Source organism: Hippopotamus amphibius, chromosome 2, assembly GCF_030028045.1.
Source record: "Hippopotamus amphibius kiboko isolate mHipAmp2 chromosome 2, mHipAmp2.hap2, whole genome shotgun sequence".
Classification (NCBI taxonomy): Eukaryota; Metazoa; Chordata; class Mammalia; order Artiodactyla; family Hippopotamidae; genus Hippopotamus; species Hippopotamus amphibius.
Window position 1 is genome coordinate 127,643,813 of NC_080187.1, and position 22,167 is coordinate 127,665,979.

General features: G+C 43.8%; 1 protein-coding gene across 2 annotated transcripts in view; it reads right to left on the minus strand.

Moving 5' to 3' along the window:
• FAM120A (family with sequence similarity 120 member A) overlaps positions 1–22,167 on the minus strand; it is a 103,617-nt gene that overhangs the window by 54,820 nt on the left and 26,630 nt on the right. For both annotated transcript variants that reach the window (XM_057719912.1, XM_057719913.1), the window contains exons 4-5: positions 10,010–10,138; positions 9,145–9,241 (exon numbers count right to left, since the gene is read on the minus strand). In XM_057719912.1, the coding sequence (XP_057575895.1) occupies positions 9,145–9,241; positions 10,010–10,138 (226 nt within the window). The remainder of the gene's footprint in view (positions 1–9,144; positions 9,242–10,009; positions 10,139–22,167) is intronic.

Consider the following 22,167-nt stretch of genomic DNA (forward strand, 5'->3'; position numbering starts at 1 on the left):
GGGGTTGGGGACAGTGTCACCAAAACAGGACACTGGTATGGCCTATGAAGCCTGGCAGGTCGGGCACGGCCAAGGAGGCATGGTGCTTTTGGGGGCGAGGAGACAGCAATCGTCCTGGCTCTTAGAGGGCTGCACTGTGCAGCTTCTAGTGAGTACCAACTGCCAAGAGCTCAGAGTTGGGACAGCCGATGCCCACCTGGAGCCACGGCACTGGCAAGGCCCCAATGGAAGAGTCAGAGGCCACTGGCCAGGAGAGAAGCCCTCACAATGGAAGGCTAAGTACAGGGCAAAGAAAAGTAAGACCATGAATAAAGCAAGCAGGCACCTGAAAGAATTATCAGCAATGAAAAAACTTAACCTAGGGAAGCACATTTCAGGTCAATCTATCAATAAATGAGACCCTTCTGAGAACTAAAGCAGTTCAACAACGACAAGGGCCGCTCTGACTGCTTGACTGTTGGTGTAGGAATAGTCTACAGTCGGGAGATAGTCTGGTGCTTACACAGCATCCCTGGTTATCCAAATCTCTTCTGTCCCTGAGTCTGGATAGCACATGTGTGGACCTCAAAGGATACAGCCTCATTCATCTCCATCTGGTACCTGAGTCTGGCAGAGCAAGAGTCTCAATAGCGACAAATTCATTCCAAATTTTATCCAAATAAAATTCCTGGGTGTACTTAATCAGGTTTGAATCGTAGGTGTTAAACAGCAAAAGAAAAGAACTCTTAAATCTCATTCAGACACCTACACGGTTTTATAAGTCTAGGATAAATCAAGACAAAGCAGTTTCTGTCCATCTGTGGATTCTAAAATGCACAACCTAAAAGAAAAGTCTAAAGGCCTTTATTGGCAAGTCACTGATATACTGAACTGGCAGTGCCCTTCTGTTACTGAATATTGAGAAGTCACCAACAGACCTGATGACAAGCTGTGTCCATCTCAGGAAGACACACCTTGCAGTCTTTTAAACCAGACAGCAACTGAAAGATGTATTTTCAGTTCTTCCAAAATGACTAATTTGCAGGTTTTTTGTTTTTTTTTTTAAATGACATTTCAAAAACCACAAGACCAGACAGGCTATAGCACTTCATACCTCATCAACTGAAATAAACTCACTAAAATCTGAATGAAAGGTCACAGGAACAGACTGAGAGAAACCAATGATCTGCGTGGGAATCAGGGAGAAAGGAGAAAGAACAAGCGGACTTCCTATTTAATATGATAGCATCTTAGCCTGTCTCTGGCAGTATCTATGCTGTCAGGCCCCTGCATTAGTTTTAAAAAGATAAAAATCGAAATACATGCACACATCTCAAAAAAAGCAAGTGCAGAATGACAGGTACAATGTAGCATTTAATTAAAAATCAAAACACTACAATTTATTATTCCATATGTGAGGTAAGGAAATATAAAAACCATTAGAATGCAGTTGATTGCACATAAACTGTATATCAATAAAAGTTCTTAAAGAAAAAACAAAACAACAAAAAGCAAAACAAACAAAAAGCCATTAGAGGGGGACAGACATGACTTGTAGAGAAGCCTGATGTACTTCTTCAGAGACCTCTGTTAAACCTGTGTGGCGGCTACCCCGAAGCTCATGACGCTATCCTTTGTATTTTTCAGTTACACGTAAAGCCTTCCATAATAAGGAAACTTAAGCAAAAACCTTGGAAAGTGTGGGTGTATCTAGTAAGCAAAGCTATAAGAATGAATATTACATAACTTTTAAAAGAATGCCAAATTTCAAAAACTTCTTAGTAAAGTATAGCAACAGTTTAGTATCAAATACTTGGTGACAAGAAAAAAATTTTAAAGTGATCACTATAACAGTAAAAGAACTGAAAATATTCTAGATGATGACCACAGGACATGGTTAAGTAGATTACAGCACATCCCCACTGTGGAACATTAGACAAGCTTTAAAAATACTAAGGAAAAAAAAAAAAAGAATATTAGGGCAAACCATTGTGAAGTTACAGGGAAGTCCCAAAGGTACACTGTTGGGTGGGAACGGGGCAAGCTGTCTCGTGGTATGTACGGTCGGTCCCACTACGGATCCTGCAGCCTGGCTACAGCCAGCTCTGGCAGCAGGAGGCCTGTGCCACCCCTGCATAGTGAGCCTGGGCGCATGGGCAATGGCAGGTGGGTGAGGTCCTGAGGGCCATGTCACCTGGCATAGGGTGGCAGTGACAGCTGAGGAGGTCAATGGCTTGAGCCACAGGAGGAGCACAGGTAGAGTTCTAATCTGTCTCACTTCTGCCCCCCAGGCACGTGTACCTGCCATCACCCTCTACTCTGGGCAGCTCCCACCAAGGACTCTGCATGACCTGTGTCCCAATAGTGGTCTTCAGCTCAGGAAGCCCAGCAGGCACCACATCCTTCTTCACAGACTGTGTCTTCATGTTCAGGGGGGACATTTCCTGGCCATCCCCTCTCATGCTGGGAGTGCGTGCTATTGGGGAGGTAGAGCTGTATTTTCAAAAAGATGGTCAACACAACCTAGAAAGCCTAGCAACAGTCACCAAACAACAGTTTGGAGAGCACTGTGCAGACTGTGCAGCCACAGGAACCCACCTTCCCAAGACGCCAGAAAGTGATGCCTTCCATCAAAGCCACGGCCCAGAATGAGAGCCCACTGACTGGTCCTTGTTTCTCCCTTACACTTAAACTTACACCTTTCTGAGCCCTGGTCCCAAGAGCTGGGGTCCAGGAGCACCAACTACAGAGTCTAATTGTTCCTGTGAAGACAGCAGGCACCTATGTTCTCTTGTAGATGGGTCATCAGTGGTTGGCACTGAAGTCTGCCATTTGGCATTTTGTGAATCAGGATCCTCTGACTCAGTCTGGTAGAGTATGGCCAGCCTTCGGAGCCTGTCAGGCTGATGCAGGCCCCTGACCTGGGCAAGCCGGTCCGGATAAAACACCCACAGGCCTCTGAGCCAGCACCTAGGAAGTTTCTATAGCCAGAGGTCCTTTCTTTGTGGTCACTATGTAGAATCTGTTCCTTGCTTTAGTGGTGACAGCTCCTATTTCAATATGGTTCTCTTTGCACAATTCTCTATTATTTGCACATGGCGTCCTACTGCCCTGAGGGCTCTCTTGGTCCCCACCAGACCCCCACTGCTATGTTCCAAGGGACCAGGGGCCACTAGTACCTCCAACCTTCCATCTCCCTTCACAGCCCCCTCTCAACTTTCATCATCCACCTGAAAGTTTAAGCAGTTCAAACCACTGTCCCATTTCAAGCCCTACCCTTTATGGAAACAAATGGAGGTGGGTTTAGAGGACTGGTGCTGGCCACCTATCCCACCCTCTTCCCTATTTTACAGCATGGATGAAGCTGCAAAGATAAAAAAACTATTTTTCCTAGGACCCCTTGCACCTTGTTGAAGACCATGCAGCCACACACACCGCACAGGGCCTGGGAGCTGTGAGTGCCACAGAAGCCTCCTCCTCACCTCTGCTGACAACTGTTCTTGCCACGACTCTTACCCTGGCAGCTGCACTGCTCTCCCTGTGCGCCCAGCTCCATTTCCTTCCCTGACCCGAGGCACACCATCTCAAGACCTCCCTGAGTGCCCTCCACAGAAAACCTCCCCAGGCAATCCCACCTACTTCCATGGCTCCAATTAGTACACAGGGCACACACACAACAGAGAAAAGCAAGGGGACCATTAACACAAACTTGAGGGTGCTGGGGTGCAGGGGAACGTGAGCAGGGAGACAGGGGCAGGGCTCTAACACTAGTAATATTCCACTGACATTTGTTTTATTTACTGTACACATATATTGTGCACATGACAGTTTCAAAATAATTTTTAAGTTTTTACAATGAAAAAATCCTTCAATGAGCTTTCGTGGTCCAAAGTGTAAGTCTAAAATCTAAAGCCACGCACGGCCACTACACACCAGCCCGACAAGCATTCACCTGACCACTCCTTCCCTTGCTTTCCTGTGCTCCAACCACATTCTTCTGTTTCTTCTACATCCTGTCCTCCCACCTCAGGACCTTTACCTATTCTGTCTCCTCTGCATATATACTTCCTCGCTATCGTCATCTTGCTAAATTCCTACTCTACACGCAAACCTCACCTAGATGTTAATTTAATCGAGCAGAACCAAACATCGGTTTAATCGAGCATTGTTTTAACCAGGTTGGACTCCCCTGACCTTTCTGTTCACGTTCCTGTATGATTCCTAGTCTCCATCATCTACAATGGCAAGGGTGACATCTGTCTTGCCGACCACCTTGTCCAACACTCAGCATAGTGACTGGCAGGAAGTGAACACATCAAGGGCTCGTTTACTCTTTTTAAAAAATTAATGGACTATTTTTTGAGCAGTTTTACTTTACAAAAAAACATAAGCAGAAAGCATATACCTTGCATTAGTGTGGTACATCTGTTAAAACTGATGACCCAATACTGATACATTACTATTAACTGAAGTCTACAGTTTACATTAGGATTCCCTCTTGGTGTCGTGCATTCCATAGGTTTGGATAAATTTACAAGCACATATGTCCAGCATTGTAGTACCATAAAGATTACTTTCACTGCTCTAAAAATCCCATGCTTTGCCTACTCATTCCTCTCTCACCCTCAAACCCTGGAACCCCTGATCATCTTACTGCCTCCATAGTCCTGCCTTTTCCAAAATGTCACATAGTTGGAATCATATAGTGTGTAGCCTTTTCAGACTGGCTTCTTTCACTTAGTAATGTATCTTTAAGGTTTCTTTACGGCTTTTCATGGCTTAATAGCCAATGTCTTTTCAGCACTGAATAATACTCCATTGTCGGCATGTAGCAGTTTATTTACCCACTCACCTGGTGACGGATACCTTGGTTACTTCCATGTTTTGGCAGTTATGAATAAAGCTGCTATAAACATCCATGTACAGGTTTCTGTGTGAACATACGTATTCAACTCCTTTGGGCAAATACCAAGGAGCAGGATTACTGCATCTGACGTAAGAGTATGTTTGGTTTTGTAAGAAACTGCCAAACTGTCTTCAGAGTGGCTGCACCATTTTGTATTTCCACCACCAAGAAATGAGACTTTCTCCTCACCAGCATTTGGTGGTGAGGTGTTCAGGATTTTGGCTCTTCTAGTAGGTGTGCAATGAGAGCTCCTCTATTTTGCACCAAGGAAGGCCAAGAGGACACAGCACATGCTTCTTCAGACTAACTGGGCCTCTGTTTCATGTGCACGACTTTTCACAAACACATTAGGATTAGCTTGCCCCTACAGAGTCCACATTCACGGACCTGAGGGGGGCCTCTAACATCTCTGTGTTATTTGTTATTTTTAAATTCTGCCAGTGATTTTGGGGCACAGCTAAGGTTTAAGAACTATTTGATCAACCAGGGAGCCAAATATTGCCGACAACCCAATTCTGGCATCTTACTTGTGCTTACATTTAGACTGCGGATTCTCTGCAGATGGTGGACGTTAAGTGCAGTGATGGAAAGGAAAATATTATAATCATCTCTAGATCCCCAATTCCCAACAGTGTTTCTGATACAGTAAATGCTTAAAAAAATAATATTAATCTCACCAGTAACATTTAAAAAATCTATCTAGTAGATAATTCAGAAATATATATATATAAAAAATACAGACAGGTATTATATATTAATATATCCATAATCTATAATATGTTATATAATATAAATAATTTCTGGGAGTTCATAGTACAAAAATAGCATCAGCTGGAAAATATTCTTTTTGCTTCCTGAAAAAGACCACACACTATGCAAACCAGGCCTCCCAGCAACAGGACAGGGAGTATGTGCACTTTCTTCTGTAAACTCCACACCATCCAATAACAAACGGTGTGGAGATTTTTTTCTCAATTTTTTTCTCAATACTGCAGAAGGAAAAGCATGGAAGACACAACAGTCATCCCCCAGTGCCAGTCCACATGGATCTGGTCAGGAAGGTTTTTCTTTTGAAAATATAAAGAATCCTGAGGCCAATAAGGACTCTTCAAACTGTTCTGTGGTAGAACCTAAAATTCCAGCCAGATTTAGAAACCTCTGGGTAGAGTCAACTCTCCCCATTTTTATTCTCAGTAGCCATACTCTGAGTTCCTAGTATGATTCTGTAAGATTTCTTCAAAACTCTACACATATTCCACTTTCTAAAATGACTAATACAGACAGGTTCTAATGAACAAGAAAGTTATGTTCTAATGTTGGCTGTTCAAAATTCTGAATGTTTTCCTGTAGAATGATGTAATGAACTATGGTTGGAAAAGACCACTTATGACCTACCTATTACTTATAAGAATATTTCTGTGGAAAATATGTCTTAGGTTCCTGCTTGGGATACCAAGAAAGTATTTCCCCAACTCAGTGCTGCCTCTTCTAGGCTTCTGGTTTCTGTGTCAGTCATCATTCTCCACTTAGTGGGTCTCTGACAGTACATACAGACAAAACCAGTGAGTACTATCTCCAGATACTTCTGTTTTTTTTTTATACTTAGCAGAAAAAAAAAAAAGAAAACAAAACCCACAAAAGTGATTTTTACATTAATCTGTTTCTGTTGGCTCCAAATTATGTGTATCTAACTTGAAATAAACCTTCCTTCCCAATCTTGCCTCCACCTCTCTCAGTTTGACCCCAACATTTCAGGCCATACACGGAACTCCATGCTGCCCCAGACTTCCTGCCCTGTTGTGATCCTGTGCCTGTGCTTTGTCAAGTCCCGTGCTGTACACTTCAAATCACTGCATAGTCAGAAGCAACAGGAAATGCTTTACAGAAGGATTTGTAGGTACCTATCACCTACATTAACCTGCTTGAAAATATCAGTTTAAGTATCCCAAATTCTTTATCAATTACACCACTGGTCTCCATAAACCACTGAGGAAAAGTGAAAGAGAATTCTAAGAGTATTTATTTCATTTATAAAATACTTACTTCATAATGTCCTTTGATGATTTAATAAGAACATGAAAGCACTTTATAGAACAGTAAATATTTTTAAGAAGTTCAAACTTAAACCTAATTTAAAACACATCTTCCTCTTCAGAGCATCTTCCAAACTTATCAGCTCAGATTGATGCCAAATGTTAAGTCAGGTGTCTTTCTCTATCCTTTTTTCCCCCTATTTTCCTTCTCCTTAATAAATGTTCTAGTCCCAAGTCTACTGTAATGGGTGTTTAAAGTACAATTGTCATATGAGAACTAGAACGTCACTACAGATATACAAGGTACCAAGTATGTCCTTGTGTGAACTTCTTTCAGGCTTTCTGACCACTCGTTTCAACATTCACTGCTTTTTCCAGTCATCCTTCCTATAAGAACAAAAATGACACTGTCTGCCATGTAACAAGCGCTCATTAAAGCACTTGACATATACTTGCTCTTTCAATATTCACATAAGCATCCCACTTTAATAGAATAGGGAAGATGAGGCCAGCAGCCAGTGGAGAGGGGATGTCCACAACCTGGCATCAGCACCCTGCCTCTCACTTGTCTCAACAGCATCTGCTCCTGTGCCAGGAGTAAAACCGAGATGCCATGCTCTATCCCCATGACATCTCACCTCAACTGAAGTGATAGGTGGTAGCGAGTCTCCCTCCTTCCAACACTCCCTAACCCCCTTTCCAAGAGTAACCTTAAGTTACATCTAATTATTTCACTCTCTTGATTCAACAACTGTTCGTGGATTAAGTCATTCAGGTAAGTATTTGCCCACTATGGTACAAGAGCAAAGGAAGCAGGTGAGGTCTTGGGGTTGTTCATCCCTAGACTCCTGAATGTCCACCCCTGCCATTCTTGGGAGTGGCAGGGCGTGTGTGAGGAGATGTGCAGAGGAACAAATCAAGGTGACACGACAGGATGTCCAGGTCAACAAAGGCCACAGAGAAGCGACACTGAAGCCTGGCTCTCAGAAATGGGAATGCCCTGGGCATGGGAAGTCAGGAGGAGAGAGCTTTAGGTCCACAGCCAGTGCCAAGGCCCACAGCAGGAGCCAGTGTAGCACATTTCAGGCAGGAAAGAAGGCAGGGCCTGGGGCATGAGGGTAGAGGCCAGCAAGAGCAGGAGCCAGATCACGGGGGGCAGCAGGTGCACAGTTGGGAGTCTCTTCCAAGCAGGACAGGAAAACACCACTCTGGCTGCTGGGAAGCAAATGAATGGCATGGGGACGGGGACAGGGGCTGGGGCCGGGGCTGGGTAGTGAGGGCAGAGAAGAGCAACTGCCCCACCCCACTGGGAGGCCCTTTGTGACTGGGGGACTGGGCCAGCAGGGCAAACGGCCTGCACCCTCCTCGGTCACACAGCATCAGGACCGTCCACATTCCCTTCCTTGTCTGTCACCCACTCACAGAGACAGCCATCAAAAGCCTGCACTTACCTTTTATCTCTGTGCCCCCGTGTACCCAGCACATGGGAGTGCCACTGTGCTTAAATAAGTGAATGAATACTATCATGTAAAGGACAACTGTTAGCAACATTTTCAAGCACAGGATTAATCTGAAACCAGCTAACAGTCTAATTCCTCTGATGGTCTCAGGAACATGACTTCTTTCATTATATGAAAGAAGCACAAAGGAAACAACAGTTGGCAGTATGATGTCTCATAGCTTTGCTGCTCTGGACCCTAAGAAAGGTAATCTGACTCAGGAAGGAGGCTGGTACTTAGGGCTGGTGCTTTACAATCTCCCATGAGATATTCACCATCAAGCAGCCTTCAGGCAAACAGTTTCTAATTGTTTCTTATTCACCAATTTCAAATCTCTGAGTGAAATCTGATCTCTTGCCAAAAAGAGGAGACACGGCATTTATGAAGGCACTTATAGATCTGGAGGGTCTTCTGTGCCCCTGGTGCACTCTTCAAGAGGACACCTTGCAGACACAGAGATTCCAGCGTCGCCGGCATCTGCTAGCCTTGGTCCTCATGGCTGCCTGCTCTTCTCCTCCACTCTCTCAAGTCTCATAAGTTTTTTCTTGCTCTTCAACACTTCTAGGAAATACTAGTGAGTCTGCCCAGGAAGTTCTGCTACATTTATTTGTATAACTGTAGAAATCTCATTTCAAAAGAATAAACCCACAAGATTATTGGATGAGTATTTAAATCTCCTTGGTTATTGCATGGTCAGCATCCGTCACAGAGGCCTTGATTTACTTACCTAAGTAATGTGGTGGGTGAAATGCCATAGGCTTACTAGTCGCTGAATAATATCCAATTGCTCTCTTAAATCGAATAACTTTGTCATCTGTTCTAGACTGAAATAAACGCAGGAAAACCTTTGTAAATTAGTATGCCACTGGTCATGTGTATTAATATATTTTTATAATTCAGGACATGTATAATAATCTGTAGCCTTTCAAGCTAGATGAGAGTTTAGAATGACATTAAAATCGTCAAGGAAAATCAACAGATTATCATTAAAGAAACAAATCGAACATTAATTCTCTTAGAGCAATGTACTCATCAGTGTCTGACATGCAATCAGGAGACCTGAGTTCTGGGATGCCGTCCTTCAACTTTTCCTTGGCCAGATCTCTGGTGCTACCCAGAAAGGTTTTACTTTCCATCTCCAGCAACTAGGGGGGCAGTTTTAGGCTCTTCAGAGAGCAAACAGGAAGTCATACAAACTTCACTTCTACTAACCCTGACCCCCCTCGCATTCCTTACTTTCCAAAAAAGGAAGAAGAAATCCCTGACCATCACCTGAAGGGATGGACAAATCAGAGACCCACAATTCCATCTGACCCATATGATTCATCTGTCTTCTTAGTAGAAATCCCATCAAATTATGATGGAGAACCTAGGAGTGGTAGAGACCTTACCATTTGTCTACCTCAACCCCTCCTCTGTGCAGGCCAGAGGGGAGGCTAGAGGAGCTAAGTGAGGTGCCAGGCCCCCTGGCTGGCAGAGGCCTGACAGCTGGGCAAGCACTCCTGGAAATGGATGGTGTGTGCCTCTCAAGCCCCTTCCAAACCCAGCACACACCACAGCACAAAGTGCTACCCAGGAGCTTGCATTTCTACCTGAGAATGCTGGAAAACATCTTTAGCTATGGCATCCAAGTCCGAGGTATCCTGGATGTTGCGCACGTAGTCAGCCACAGCCTTGATCACCACATCACACGGTGGCAAGACCAGCTGGTGGGCACGGACCTACGAAAACAAGCACACATGTCCACACGCAAATTCCAAACACAGGGTCCAGAGACTCCAGGTGATGTTTCCCTTCTAAGGGCCTGATTACTATTCGTTTGTGAATTCTTGGCCCCAAGACTTTGGTGGTCTGAGGGTCAAGCCCTGGATCTCCCTTTCAGTTGTGGACATACAACTCAGCTGCTTCCACCTGGCTAGGCTGAAGAGCATCTGATGGCCTTCCACGACTGCTGAGATGTCTGCAACCTGCTCAGGGGAGCACAGCACAGAGAAGCCCCGGGACACAGATGCTTCCTGTCCTTCAACACCAGCCAGGAGGCTGGTGCTGGATGAACGCAGCCTAAGCATCTGAGTCCACTGCAAAAAGCCAAGGTCAGCTCTGAATGCGAGGAAAATGGTACCCCTGACTGCTGAGGGACATGTCTGGTGAAAGACACATGGAATAAAGTGTAGGAATAGTTTCTATCCAAGAATAGTTGACACCAGGAAAAGGCAAGTAAGCAATTATTTTAAAAAAAGGTTTGTTTTGGACTTTTTCATGAAAACTAAAAAATACACACAAAAAAAGATACCTTAATTTAGCAAAATTAAGGTATGCCCATGTTCTTAGAAACAAATATGAATCAGGTACTAACTCTGTTTATAACAATTTTTTAAAAATTGAGTGACAGTATGAAGTGACATTTTATTTCCTATTCAGTCACAAAGAGCATAAAGATAAAAAAGATGGCAAAAACATCTAAAGGCTTTGTGTTTCCAGAGCTGTGCACTCCTGCCCACCATACCTATGAATGTGGTCCATTACATGGCAGGAGGGAGTAGGCTGGCAGTCTGCTAACCTCAGGCCAAGCCCGTTACCCTAGATTATTCAGATGGGCCCAATGTCATCACAGGATCCTCTGATGGAGAAAGGAAGGCAGAGGAGCAGGTTTCATTCATGGGGTAAAGCAGGACTCCATCAGCCACTACCTGCTTTGATGATGGAGGAAGGGCCATGAGCCATGGAATGCAGCACCTATAGAAGCTGGAAAAGGCAGGAAACACTCTCCTCTGGAGCCTCCAGAAGAAACATGGCCCTGTGACACACTGATTTTAGCCCAGTGAGACCCACTTTGGTTGTGACCTCTAGAACTTTAAGATATTAACTTTGTGCTGTTTTAAGACTAAACATAAATAAAATAAAGGAAAAAAGGAAAGAAAAAACAAAAGAAAATTGGAGAAACTCAGTATAAACAAACAGAATGGAAGAACCTCTGGAAAAATAGATATTTATACTATTAGGGTATCATCACGCAAACTTTCAGATGCACGTGAGTATATTCAATTTCTTTTTGGAAAAGCAATTTTTTTCTTTTTTTTTTTTTAGCTGCACCACGATGCATGCGGGATCTTAGTTCCCTGACCAGGGATGGAACCTGCTCCCCCTGCAGTGGAAGCGTAGTCTTTTTTTTTTTCATTTTAACCACTTTTTAATATATCTTTATTGGAGTATAATTGCTTTACAATGTTGTGTTAGTTTCTGCTGTACAACAAAGTGAATCAGCTACATTTATACATATATCCCCATATCCCCTCCCTCTTGAGCCTCCCTCCCACCCTCCCTATCCCACCCCTCTAGGTCATCACAAAGCATCAAGCCAATCTCCCTGTGCTATGCAGCAGCTTCCCACTAGCTATTTTACCTTTGGTAGCATATATATGTCAATGCTATGCTCACTACGTCCCAGTCTCCCCTTCCCCTTCATGTCCTCAAGTCCGTTCTCTACTTCTATGTCTTTATTCCTGCTCTGTCACTAGGTTCATCAGCACCAGTTTTCTAGATTCCATGTATATGAGTTAGCATACGGTATTTGTTTTTCTCTTTCAGACTCACTTCGCTCTGTATGACAGTCTCTAGGTCCATCCACCTCACTACAAATAACTCAATTTCGTTCCTTTTTATGGCTGAGTAATATTTCATTGTATATATGTGTCACATCTTCCTTATTCATTCATCTGTTGATGGGCATTTAGGTTGTTTCCATGTTCTTGCCATTGTAAATAGTGCTGCAATGAACATTGTGGTACATGTATCTTTTTGAATTATGGTTTTCTCAAGTATATGCCCAGTAATGGGATTGCTGGGTCACATGGTAGTTCTATTTTTAATTTTTTAAGGAATCTCCATTCTATTTTCCATAGTGGCTGTACCAATTTACATTCCCACCAACAGTGCAGGAGGGTTCCCTTTTCTCCACACCCTCTCCAGCATTTATTGTTTCTAGATTTTTTCATGATGGCCATTCTGACCGGTGTGAGGTGATACCTCACTGTAGTTTTGATTTGCATTTCTCTAATAATTAGTGACGTTGACCATCTTTTCATGTGCTTCTTGGCCATATGTTTGTCTTCTTTGGAGAAATGTCTATTTAGGTCTTCTGCCCATTCTTTCATCGGATTGTCTGTTTTATTGATATTGAGCTGCTTGTATATTTTGGAGATTAATCCTTTGTCAGTTGCTTCGTTTGCAAATATTTTCTCCCATGGAAGCACAGAGTCTTAAGCACTGGACTGCCAAGGAAGACCTAAGCAACGGGTTTTTTTGAAATAATGTTTTCCAAGTTTGCAAATGTTAGCTGCCCTGTCTCCCAGGGAAGCATCTGTCTCCTTGTTCTGGTCAGTGTTTGGTGAAGGTAAATCCCATCACAATGAACTCCAGGAACTAGTAAAATTTCTGTGGCTGCACACCACAGGCACATTCCCAGCAACCCAATTTCATTTCCACTGTAGAATGAAAAACTACTGACACACACACGCTCCATGGGAAAGAGGTCCCTGGAACAGCATGTTCCAGCCAATCTGGGAGAAATGGAAGTTTTGTCCACTCCCCACCTTTTGGGGTGTTTACTAGTCCCATAGCCAGGGTAGGGAGGAGGGCCAGCTGGTGGAGGCACCAGGAATGAGGAGTCAGGACGGAAACCCTAAGCTGTCCTACAGACATTTCCCCCTTGGTGCGCGCACACCACAGGGAAGGGGACAGCCTTGCCTGAGGAGGGTCTGCAATAGCCAGTGGGCTCCAGGCCCCTGGGCAACCCCTTGGCAGTCTGAAAGCCTAAGGTTGCCTCATTATGTTGCATGCAGTACTAGAAAGGCCGGCCACTGTAGAAGGAGTTTACATATAGAACAAATGACAATTAACATGGTGAGAACAGAATTTACTGGATATAAAAATGTCCGAAATATGAAAAGGGCCTCACTCCAGCAGATGGGAGCTAATGGGGAGGTGCAGGAAGCCTCTCCCAGGGGTGTGAGCCCGGACACGGGGACACACAGGTGACTGGGTGGCTGCATACTGTCCCAGCCCACCTCAAGTGAAAATGACAGTCTGTCACTTTTGTTCCGGTGGCTATCCTTGTCTTCACTACCTCCAACCCCCAAAACACTAAGGCTATAAAATCCCTGAAGTGAACAGATCCTACAGTTAGAGGGCCCCTAAATCCTTCTGAGCGGCTAACTAACACCAGCCTGAAACTGCGTCCTTTATAATTTCCCATGGCCCGGACTTCTCCCTCCTCCCTCACACCCCACCACCCCTCGTTCCCCCAGCCTCACTCCTAATCCAGCTCAGGGTGAGTGCTCACATCTTCCTCTGAGACTGCTGGTGCTACTGCTCCCAAACTATATCTTGGCTGCTCTTTAAACGCAAGTGAATATAAAAACAAGTTTCACATATTATCATTGCTGAAGCAAAGGAACCTGATCCACTTCACTGCCGTTTGGAAAATAGCAAAGTGAAATGATTACAAATACTCTGAATCTTGGCAGTTTTCAGGGAGAAAACGGTAAACCTGATTTGTGGGTAAGGTATTATTCTAGAAAACAATATGGAGCAGCTCCCCAGCATCCTGACTTCAAGAGGCTCACATTCTTACTGGAGAAAAAAATGCTGACCAGACTCCAACAGGGCCCTCAGAGGCCACCTGGAGGAATCATGGCCCAGCTGAGGAGGGAGAAAGGCTTCTGCATCCTCCGTGGTTCTCAGAGTGCAGGCCCTCAGATCCGACCCAGTGCAGTCTTGGCGCGTCCAGACCAACGAAAAGAGTGGCGTGAGGGGGCTCTGGCAGTTTGTTGTAAGAAGCCCTCCAACCACTGGATCACTGAACACACCCTGAGGCCTAGTGTTTTCTAAAAGAGACAAGAGTAAGGAAGACATTTAAATACCACAACAGTTAAGTAACCACCAATGGCTCCGCCTTGAGCTTCTTGAAAAGCTATGACATGTATCAATATCTTGTATACATTTGCCTAAATAAAGCTGTGAGAAGGATGCTAAAACGCAGGTAACCACAAACAATGCTAAACGTGAGCTCTGCAGGTGGAAAGTGTTATGCAGATATACTGAAGCATTTAATGGATTTGAATTTAAAGTATTAAGTGTAAACAAAGAAAAATTCCATCACGTGTTATGAGCAAGGCTCATCAGCAGGCTCTCATGGAAAGGCGGGCAGGCCTGGGCTCCCTCCTGCAGAAGTGTCTGCATCCAGCCGGGGCTGCAGTGTCCTGTGGCTGAGTTCCTCTAGACTATACGACACTCCCTGCTCTCAGCACGCATTGCTTCATTCAATCTGTAGAACAGTGCTGCGAGGCGGACTCGTAAATGTACTCCCCACTTGACAGAGGAGCTCATTAAGGCACTCACATGAGCCAATGAGGTGAGCAGCTGGGCTACCACCCGACCCGCAGGCTGTTCTCTTGGCCACCACACTCTGGTCTAGTTGTCTTCTAAATCATGCCTCTTTTAGCACTGAACGTCCTCTTCTATGAAATGATGGTAGATGGTGAGTTCCTTTTCCTTCTAACATTCTTATTTAGAATGATTAAAAGTTGGCATACACCACAGTAGCCCTCCCAACTTTTTTTTTTTCCACACAGACCCATGAAACCCAAACTCCTGCTGTAGATGAAAGGAGCTACAGAAAGACTGACAACAGGAGAGGTATGAGATCAGGCCTGACTCTCAGACACATGAAGGATGGGCATGAACGCAGAGGAACCAAGGAGGGAACATTAGCAGCTCCTGCATAAACCCAAGCAGCAATACCACAGGTGGTCGAGAAGGACAGGATGAGCAAGCTGGGAAAGGTCACATTAGTTAGATGTAAAGAGAGGAAGAATCAAAGCCAATTTGCCAATTTCTAACCCGATGATTGCAAGGACAGTGGTATCACTAGCTGAGAAACAAAATACAGGATAAACCTATACAGAGAAGGTGATGACATCTCGAAGTTAGAAACGTCAAATTTGGTGCACAGGTGGAGTGTCCAAGCGGACATGACTTGGTGGACAGTGGGATACACCTGAAGTTCAGGGAAAGGGTCTCATTGGGGGAAGTACATGGGAGAGTCATCAACTTAGAGATGGCAGTTGAAACCTTAAGGGCAGATGAGTTGTGCCAGAAAGTGTGAGGATCACAGCAAGGTACGGAGATGGACCCCAGGGAACGCACACGCAACTAGAGGAAGCCAGCTCACACGAGTGTCGAGGAAAGGATGTAGAAATAAGGAACTCAGAACAAAACTGGGGTCTGGGAATCGAGGCAGGAATCTGCCAGAGGGGTGAAGAGAGCAGGATGACTGACAGGGTCAAGTGCTCCAGAGAGGCTGAAAATCATTTGACAAATCATTTGTCAAATCCACAGCCTTGGACAAAGACCCAACTGTGTCTGCCAGGAATAGGTGGGGAAGGGTGCAGGGGGTGATGAGGTTAAGCTGCTGGGGACATTATGGGAGGCTGCCCTCAGGAGACTCGAGGGTGAAAGGGAGAGTTAGGAGAACATGGACGACTAGACCACATTTACAAACTGAGGGCCAAGGACCAAAGGAGGGGGCGTCTACATAGGCGCAGGGAGTCAAGGGGATGAGGTAACACAGGGCTCCCTGGATGCATTCAGTGACAACGGCTCAAGAATGTCAGGATAGTCTAGTTTCAGGCTGGAAAAAGGAAGTAAAATGGGCCTGGATGAGGAAGAATGCAAACAGGGGAACTCTCACCATCCTTGGATAAATGTCCCCTCTGCAAGAGAAAGCAGTGTGAAACTGAAGCGCGGGTGGAAGAGATGATGAATGTTTAAGATAAATATTAAGGGGAATAAAAGGATTAACTGCTGACACTGATAACTTGGTTGAAGTTGGAGACCATAATTTAAAAAAATCAGTTTTACTGAGATATTTTACTTAAAGTAAAATTCATCAATTTTAAGCACATAATTCACTGAGCTCTGATAAATGCGTACATTAGCGTAGCCACCACCACAATTATGAAATATAATGGTTCCATCACCTCAAACAGTTCCCTGTGCCCCTTTCCATCACAGCCCTAGGCAACCACTGACCTGCTTTCTATCACTACACTTTTGCCTTTTCCAGGGTTTCACATAAAAGCAATCATATGTATTTCCTTGGTGTTTGAATTTTCACTTAAGATAATGCTTTTAAGACTCACACATATTATAAGAAAGTAGTTGGTTCCTTTCACTGCTATCAGCATTTCATTGTATGACTGTCCCACAATTTATCCGTCCATTCAGCAGCTGACTACTGCTTGGTGTGTTTGAGACTACAAGGGACAAAACTTCTAGGACACTCAGGTTCAATTATTTGTGTGAACGTGGGATTTCATTTCTTATGAGTAAATGTCTAGCAGTGAGACTGCTGCATTACATAGTAGGTATACGTTTAACTTTGTAAGAAACTGCCAGACTGTTTCCAAAGTGACCATTCTGGATTCTGCTTCCCAAAAGCCACATCTCAGAGCTGTGGGTGCTGACGTGCGCTGACACTTGGCATCATCTGTCTCCCTCATTTGGCCCATTCTCGGGGTCAGTAGTACAGCGCATGGTGGTTTTAATTTGCATTCCCTAATGGCATGGAACATCTCTTTGTGTGCTTATTGAATATTCTGTAAAATGTTCAAAATTTCACCCATCTTTTTTTTTTGTTGTGGCTTCTTACTGTGCTGTTCTTTACCTATTCTGGATACAAGTCCTTTACCAGAGGTACGTTCTGCAAATAGCACCTCTCACTATGTTGTTGCTTGCTTTTCATCCTTTTAATTAAGAAATATTTGACTAACTCAAGATCACAAAGATCTTTTCAAGGTCATAAAGATATTTTCTTTTAGAATAATTACTATATTCTTTTCATTTTTGCATATGGATATCCAGCTACTGTAAAAACCATTCCCCATTTAGTTACTTAGGGACTTCTGGTGAAAATCACTAACCATATATATATAGGTCTATTTCTAAACTCTGTTCTGCTCCATTGATCTATTTGACTACCCTTATGTCAGTACCACAGTGAGTTGATTATTATAGCTTTAAAGTGAGTCTAATACTAAGTCCTTTAACTTTGTTCTTGCTTTTCAACATCTCTGTTGCTATCCTAGGTCCTCTGCATTTCCACATGAATTTTAAAATCAGTTCTTCAATTTCTACTTAAAAAAAAAGCTTGCTTGGATTTTGATTGGCATCTATATAACAAAAGAGTGTTTTGAGCCATAAACACATACATTTCTTCATTTATTTAGATCCTTCTTTAACTTAGACCATAAATTTGCAGTGGCATCAATCAGCTGCGTGGTTCTCAAGATAGTACGTACCTTCTCTAGACAGTACGTACCTAGGGTGGAGGGTTCTGCTGGGCAGGTGAGATGCAAGAATGAGCAAGAGAAGGATGATACTGGTACAACCAGTTCAATATGACCCTTGAGAGGCCCAGGCCAGTTAGGGAAGTGAATAGAAAGAAATAGTTAATAAATGGGCAGAAGGCCCCAGGGCAGGCGAAAAAGCAAAGTGTCAGCTTCTGAGAATACTAACGATAGAAGCAGTGGAGACAAAAGGGAGAAGGGATATTAAAGTGTAAGACAGGAAATGCAGCTCTTCTGGGAGAAGACCCAGTGTACGACTCTGGGCCTAGAAGGCTGAAGGATAGTAGACACTAAGTTACTGGAGACAAAGAATATGCAGCCAAGTTGTCTGTGGGTAATCTCTAGCACACTGACCTTGCCTGAGTCTCAAAAGAGTTATCAAAGGACACCACAATGGAAGGAAAGAGACAACCCACAGAAAAGGAGAATGTTTGCAACTCATGTATCTAATAAGAGACTTGTATCCAGGATATGTTTAAAAAAAAAAAACTCTTACACCTCAATAATAAAAATTTTTTAAATGGACAAAAGATAATAGACATTTATCCAAAGAAGGTATGCAAATGGCCAATGAGCACAGAAAAAGGCTCTCAACATCATTAGTCACCAGAGAAATGCAAATGAAAACCACATCAGACCCACTGCAACAGCTAAAAATAAAACAACAGACAATAACAAGTGTTGGTGAGGATGTGGAAAAGTCAGAACCCTCACACACTGCAGGTAAGAGTGTAAACAGTATAGCTGCTGTGAAAAACAGTCTGGTAGTTCCTCAAAATATTAAGCATAGAATGATCATATGACCAGCAATTCCAGTCCGAGGTATACACCTGAGAGAAATAAAAACTCACAAAAACACTCGTACTTGAATATTCACAGCAGCATTACAACAGCCAAAATGTGGCTGAACAACCTGAATGTCCATTGACGGATGAATGGATTAAATGTGGTACTGTGTGGTTCTACACCCACACAGTACAATATTATTTGGCCATAAAAAAAAAAATGAAGTGCTGATACATGCTACAATGCGGATGAACCCTGAAAAAACATTATGCTCAATGAAAGAAACCAGACAAAAGAGGTCATGCAATTTCACTTCTAAGAAATGTCCAGAAGAGGCAAATTCATAGGGAAAAAAGTAGACTAGTGGTTGCCAGGGGATGGAGCAGGGGGAGAAGTAGGGAGTGACTGGTAACAGGTAAGGTATTCGGTTTCTTTTCTGGGTGATGAAAATATTTTAAAATTAGACAGTGATGATGGCTGCACAAAATCTGTGAAAGCTAAAGACCACTGAATTGTATACTTTAAAGGAGTAGATTTTATGATATATATCTCAATAAAACTGTTATAAAAAGAAAATTTAAAAAACATTCTAACCAAGAATGGCAGTTTGGAAGTAAACTGCCAGCAAATCCCAATTTTGTCACATGTCCTTCCGGACACAGACTGGGCTAGTCTCAAGAAAAGTGACGTCTCTGATCAAGCCGCCTAGCAGTGCTCAGAGCAGAGAGACCACTGGCAAGGTGAGGAGTGTATGTGTGTGCACTCAAGACACAGCGTCAGGAAGCTGCCAAAGGAGTCACATCTCCAACAGAAGTGATCTCTTCCTGCAGAGTGATGGAGAAGGCCTACTTATGAACAATACTGAGGTTCAGGACCCACAAGGGAGGAAATATGCTTGAATGTGTCTGCACACATTTTTTCTTTAATCTCAGGAGAACAGAAATTTTTATTCTTTTCCAAAAAATGTATTTATTTTCTTATTTATTTAATTTTTGGCTGCATTGTCTTCATTCTGCGTGCGGGCTTTCTCTAGTTGTGGTGACCAGGGGCAACTCTTCCGTTGTGGAGCACGGACTCTAGATGCACGGGCTTCAGTAGTTGTGGCACGTGGGCTCAATGCAGGATCCAGAGTGCAGGCTCAGTAGTTGTGGCACATGGGTTTAGTTGCTCCATGGCACGTGGGATCTTCCCAGACCAGCGATTGAACCCATGTCCCTTGCATTGGCAGGCAGATTCTTAACCACTGTGCCACCAGGGAAGCCCTGCACATGTTTTTAAAACTCAGAATATGCCACTTGTTTAACATAAAACTAGAAAATTCCAGGTCATGAGAAGAAACAGAGAAAGCAAAAATACCCTAGTAAGCCTCCTTTTGTTTTACTGACCCTACCACTCACCACCCCAAGCGTCAGAAGTTGGGCATTATAAACACCGTATCTTTCAGATTGCATTTGGACCACGAATCTCCCCTCCTTCTGGCCAGGCAATACATTCCAGCTCACTCAAGAAGAATTCTGCGGGCAGGCCCTGTCCCTTGAGGAAGGAGCTAAGCTGAAAGTAATCCTGTAACAACTAGGGAACACAAACCCCTCCCATGACTCTGCCCCTCCTTCCCAGCAAAGTAACTTGTGATCCACCCACAACCTGTAAAACAAACACAGAAAATCTATTCTTGATTCCCACTGATTCCAGCAGATTCCTCAGAATGCCAAGCTTTCCATCTTCACTTTAAAACCAACTGGGAACAGGGAAGAAAGCTCTGATGGGAAGATATAAACAAGCAAAAATCTTCTGAGTTCAGTCTTGTATTTTCCATTTAAGGATTCCATATATAAATTTTAAATGAGCAAAGAATAAAACTTCTTACTAATAGCAAGTTTCCACGACCTAAAAACTTAGACACAGTACTGTGAATCTGTGCACTGAAATTCCAAACTGTTAAGAATGTGCAGCTCACTGCATGCATGATGATGATAACACTATAATATTAGTAGGATGTACAGTTTAAAACAATTCTGGAGTACCAATTATCAATCTGTTAAAAGTGGTTCTCTTCCAGGAGTGCAATTATAAATAGCTCTCACTTCCACATGCATAATGTGGTTGAATTTTTCAACCTTCCAGGCCCCTAATATTATTTTCTTAGAGCCCCCAAAGTCCTTGGATTTTAGGAAGTACTTCTTAGTTCTTATGAAACTATACGATGACTTTTTGAGAAAGGTATATATTGGGTTAACTTCAGGGAACACTAACAGGCAAGCAGGAATTCCTTCGCTGGAAGGTCTTATAGTGCCCAAACTGCCACCTCTTGCAATGCCTTAAAAGGTAGAACTCAGAATAAATGAAGCCCATCTTTCTATTCCTGCACAATTTATACCCAACTTTCTTTCAAAAACGATTCCAGAAAGAGTCTGATCTCCAGCCTCACTCTAGTGAGGCTGCACAGTATGTTAGATGCATCATAAAACCTCAAGATGCCTGACATCACTCTGCTCTTTTCTCTGGAAGCTGGCTCCACAGTGTGAAACCCAGACGGGGGCCAACGTCCAGTGGATAGATATGCAGATCACTGGTTGGCTAGACTCTGATCAGCAGGTGAGGCCACTACCCGTGGAGCACCTTCAGGGAAACCAAGAGGGAGAAGATCCTTCGAGCCCAGGCTTCATCCTGAGGGCCCACTGTGAGCCTGTGCCCTGACCTTGGGAGCGCTGGGGTCGTGTGGACCACATGGTGAGACACAGATGGCTCTTCTGTCCACCTCCACATTCCTGGGGACCCTGACATGCTACTCTCCCACAACCAGACTCCCTCCTCCCTGGGGTCAACCGCCACATCCTGTCCCTAAAAGACACTGGTATAAAGGATTACTCAGTGACTTTTGTTGGCAGACAGTAAGATGTGAAAAAATATAAAGTTAGAGATAACTTCTGGTAAAACTGTAGGTAAATTTAAAACAAAACGTTCCTGATCTGACCTGACAGACTATCCTGGTATACAGCTGCCTCAGGGAAAAGAGAATGCTGGTAAAGGAAGGTGACTAAAACTAAGAGAACCTGAAGGTAGGGTTATATCAATAAACACTAAAGACTATTTAAACCAGAAAGAGAGATGTACAAGAGCTGGACTCAGAGTTTTGAGATGAGGCAGAAGCAGCAGGGGAGCTTCTGAGGAGGCATTTTATCTGGACACACAGAGGGAGAAGGAGTTCAAGAGAAACCACCTGGCCCAGGGCTGGTGGACAGAGCTAGGCTGGGGCAGGCGGAGGGGAAGGGCAGTGTGTCCAGGGGAGGGTCTCCTCTGCCTGCTTGCCACAGTTGGGGCGGTGGTATAGAGAAACCAAAATAGGACCTGAATAGCTGTACAGGAGAACACTTGTAGGAGGTCTGGGGAGAGGAAAGGAGAGCATGAAACTTGCCAAGTAGCTTGTCCAATATAAACGAAATGGGGAAGGGATTCTGGGGCAGGAAATACTTGGGGGATCATGAATGACTGCTGGGGATAAAAACTCAAAATACATAAAACTGAAGTTTAGGAACACAAAACCATTAAAATGAATA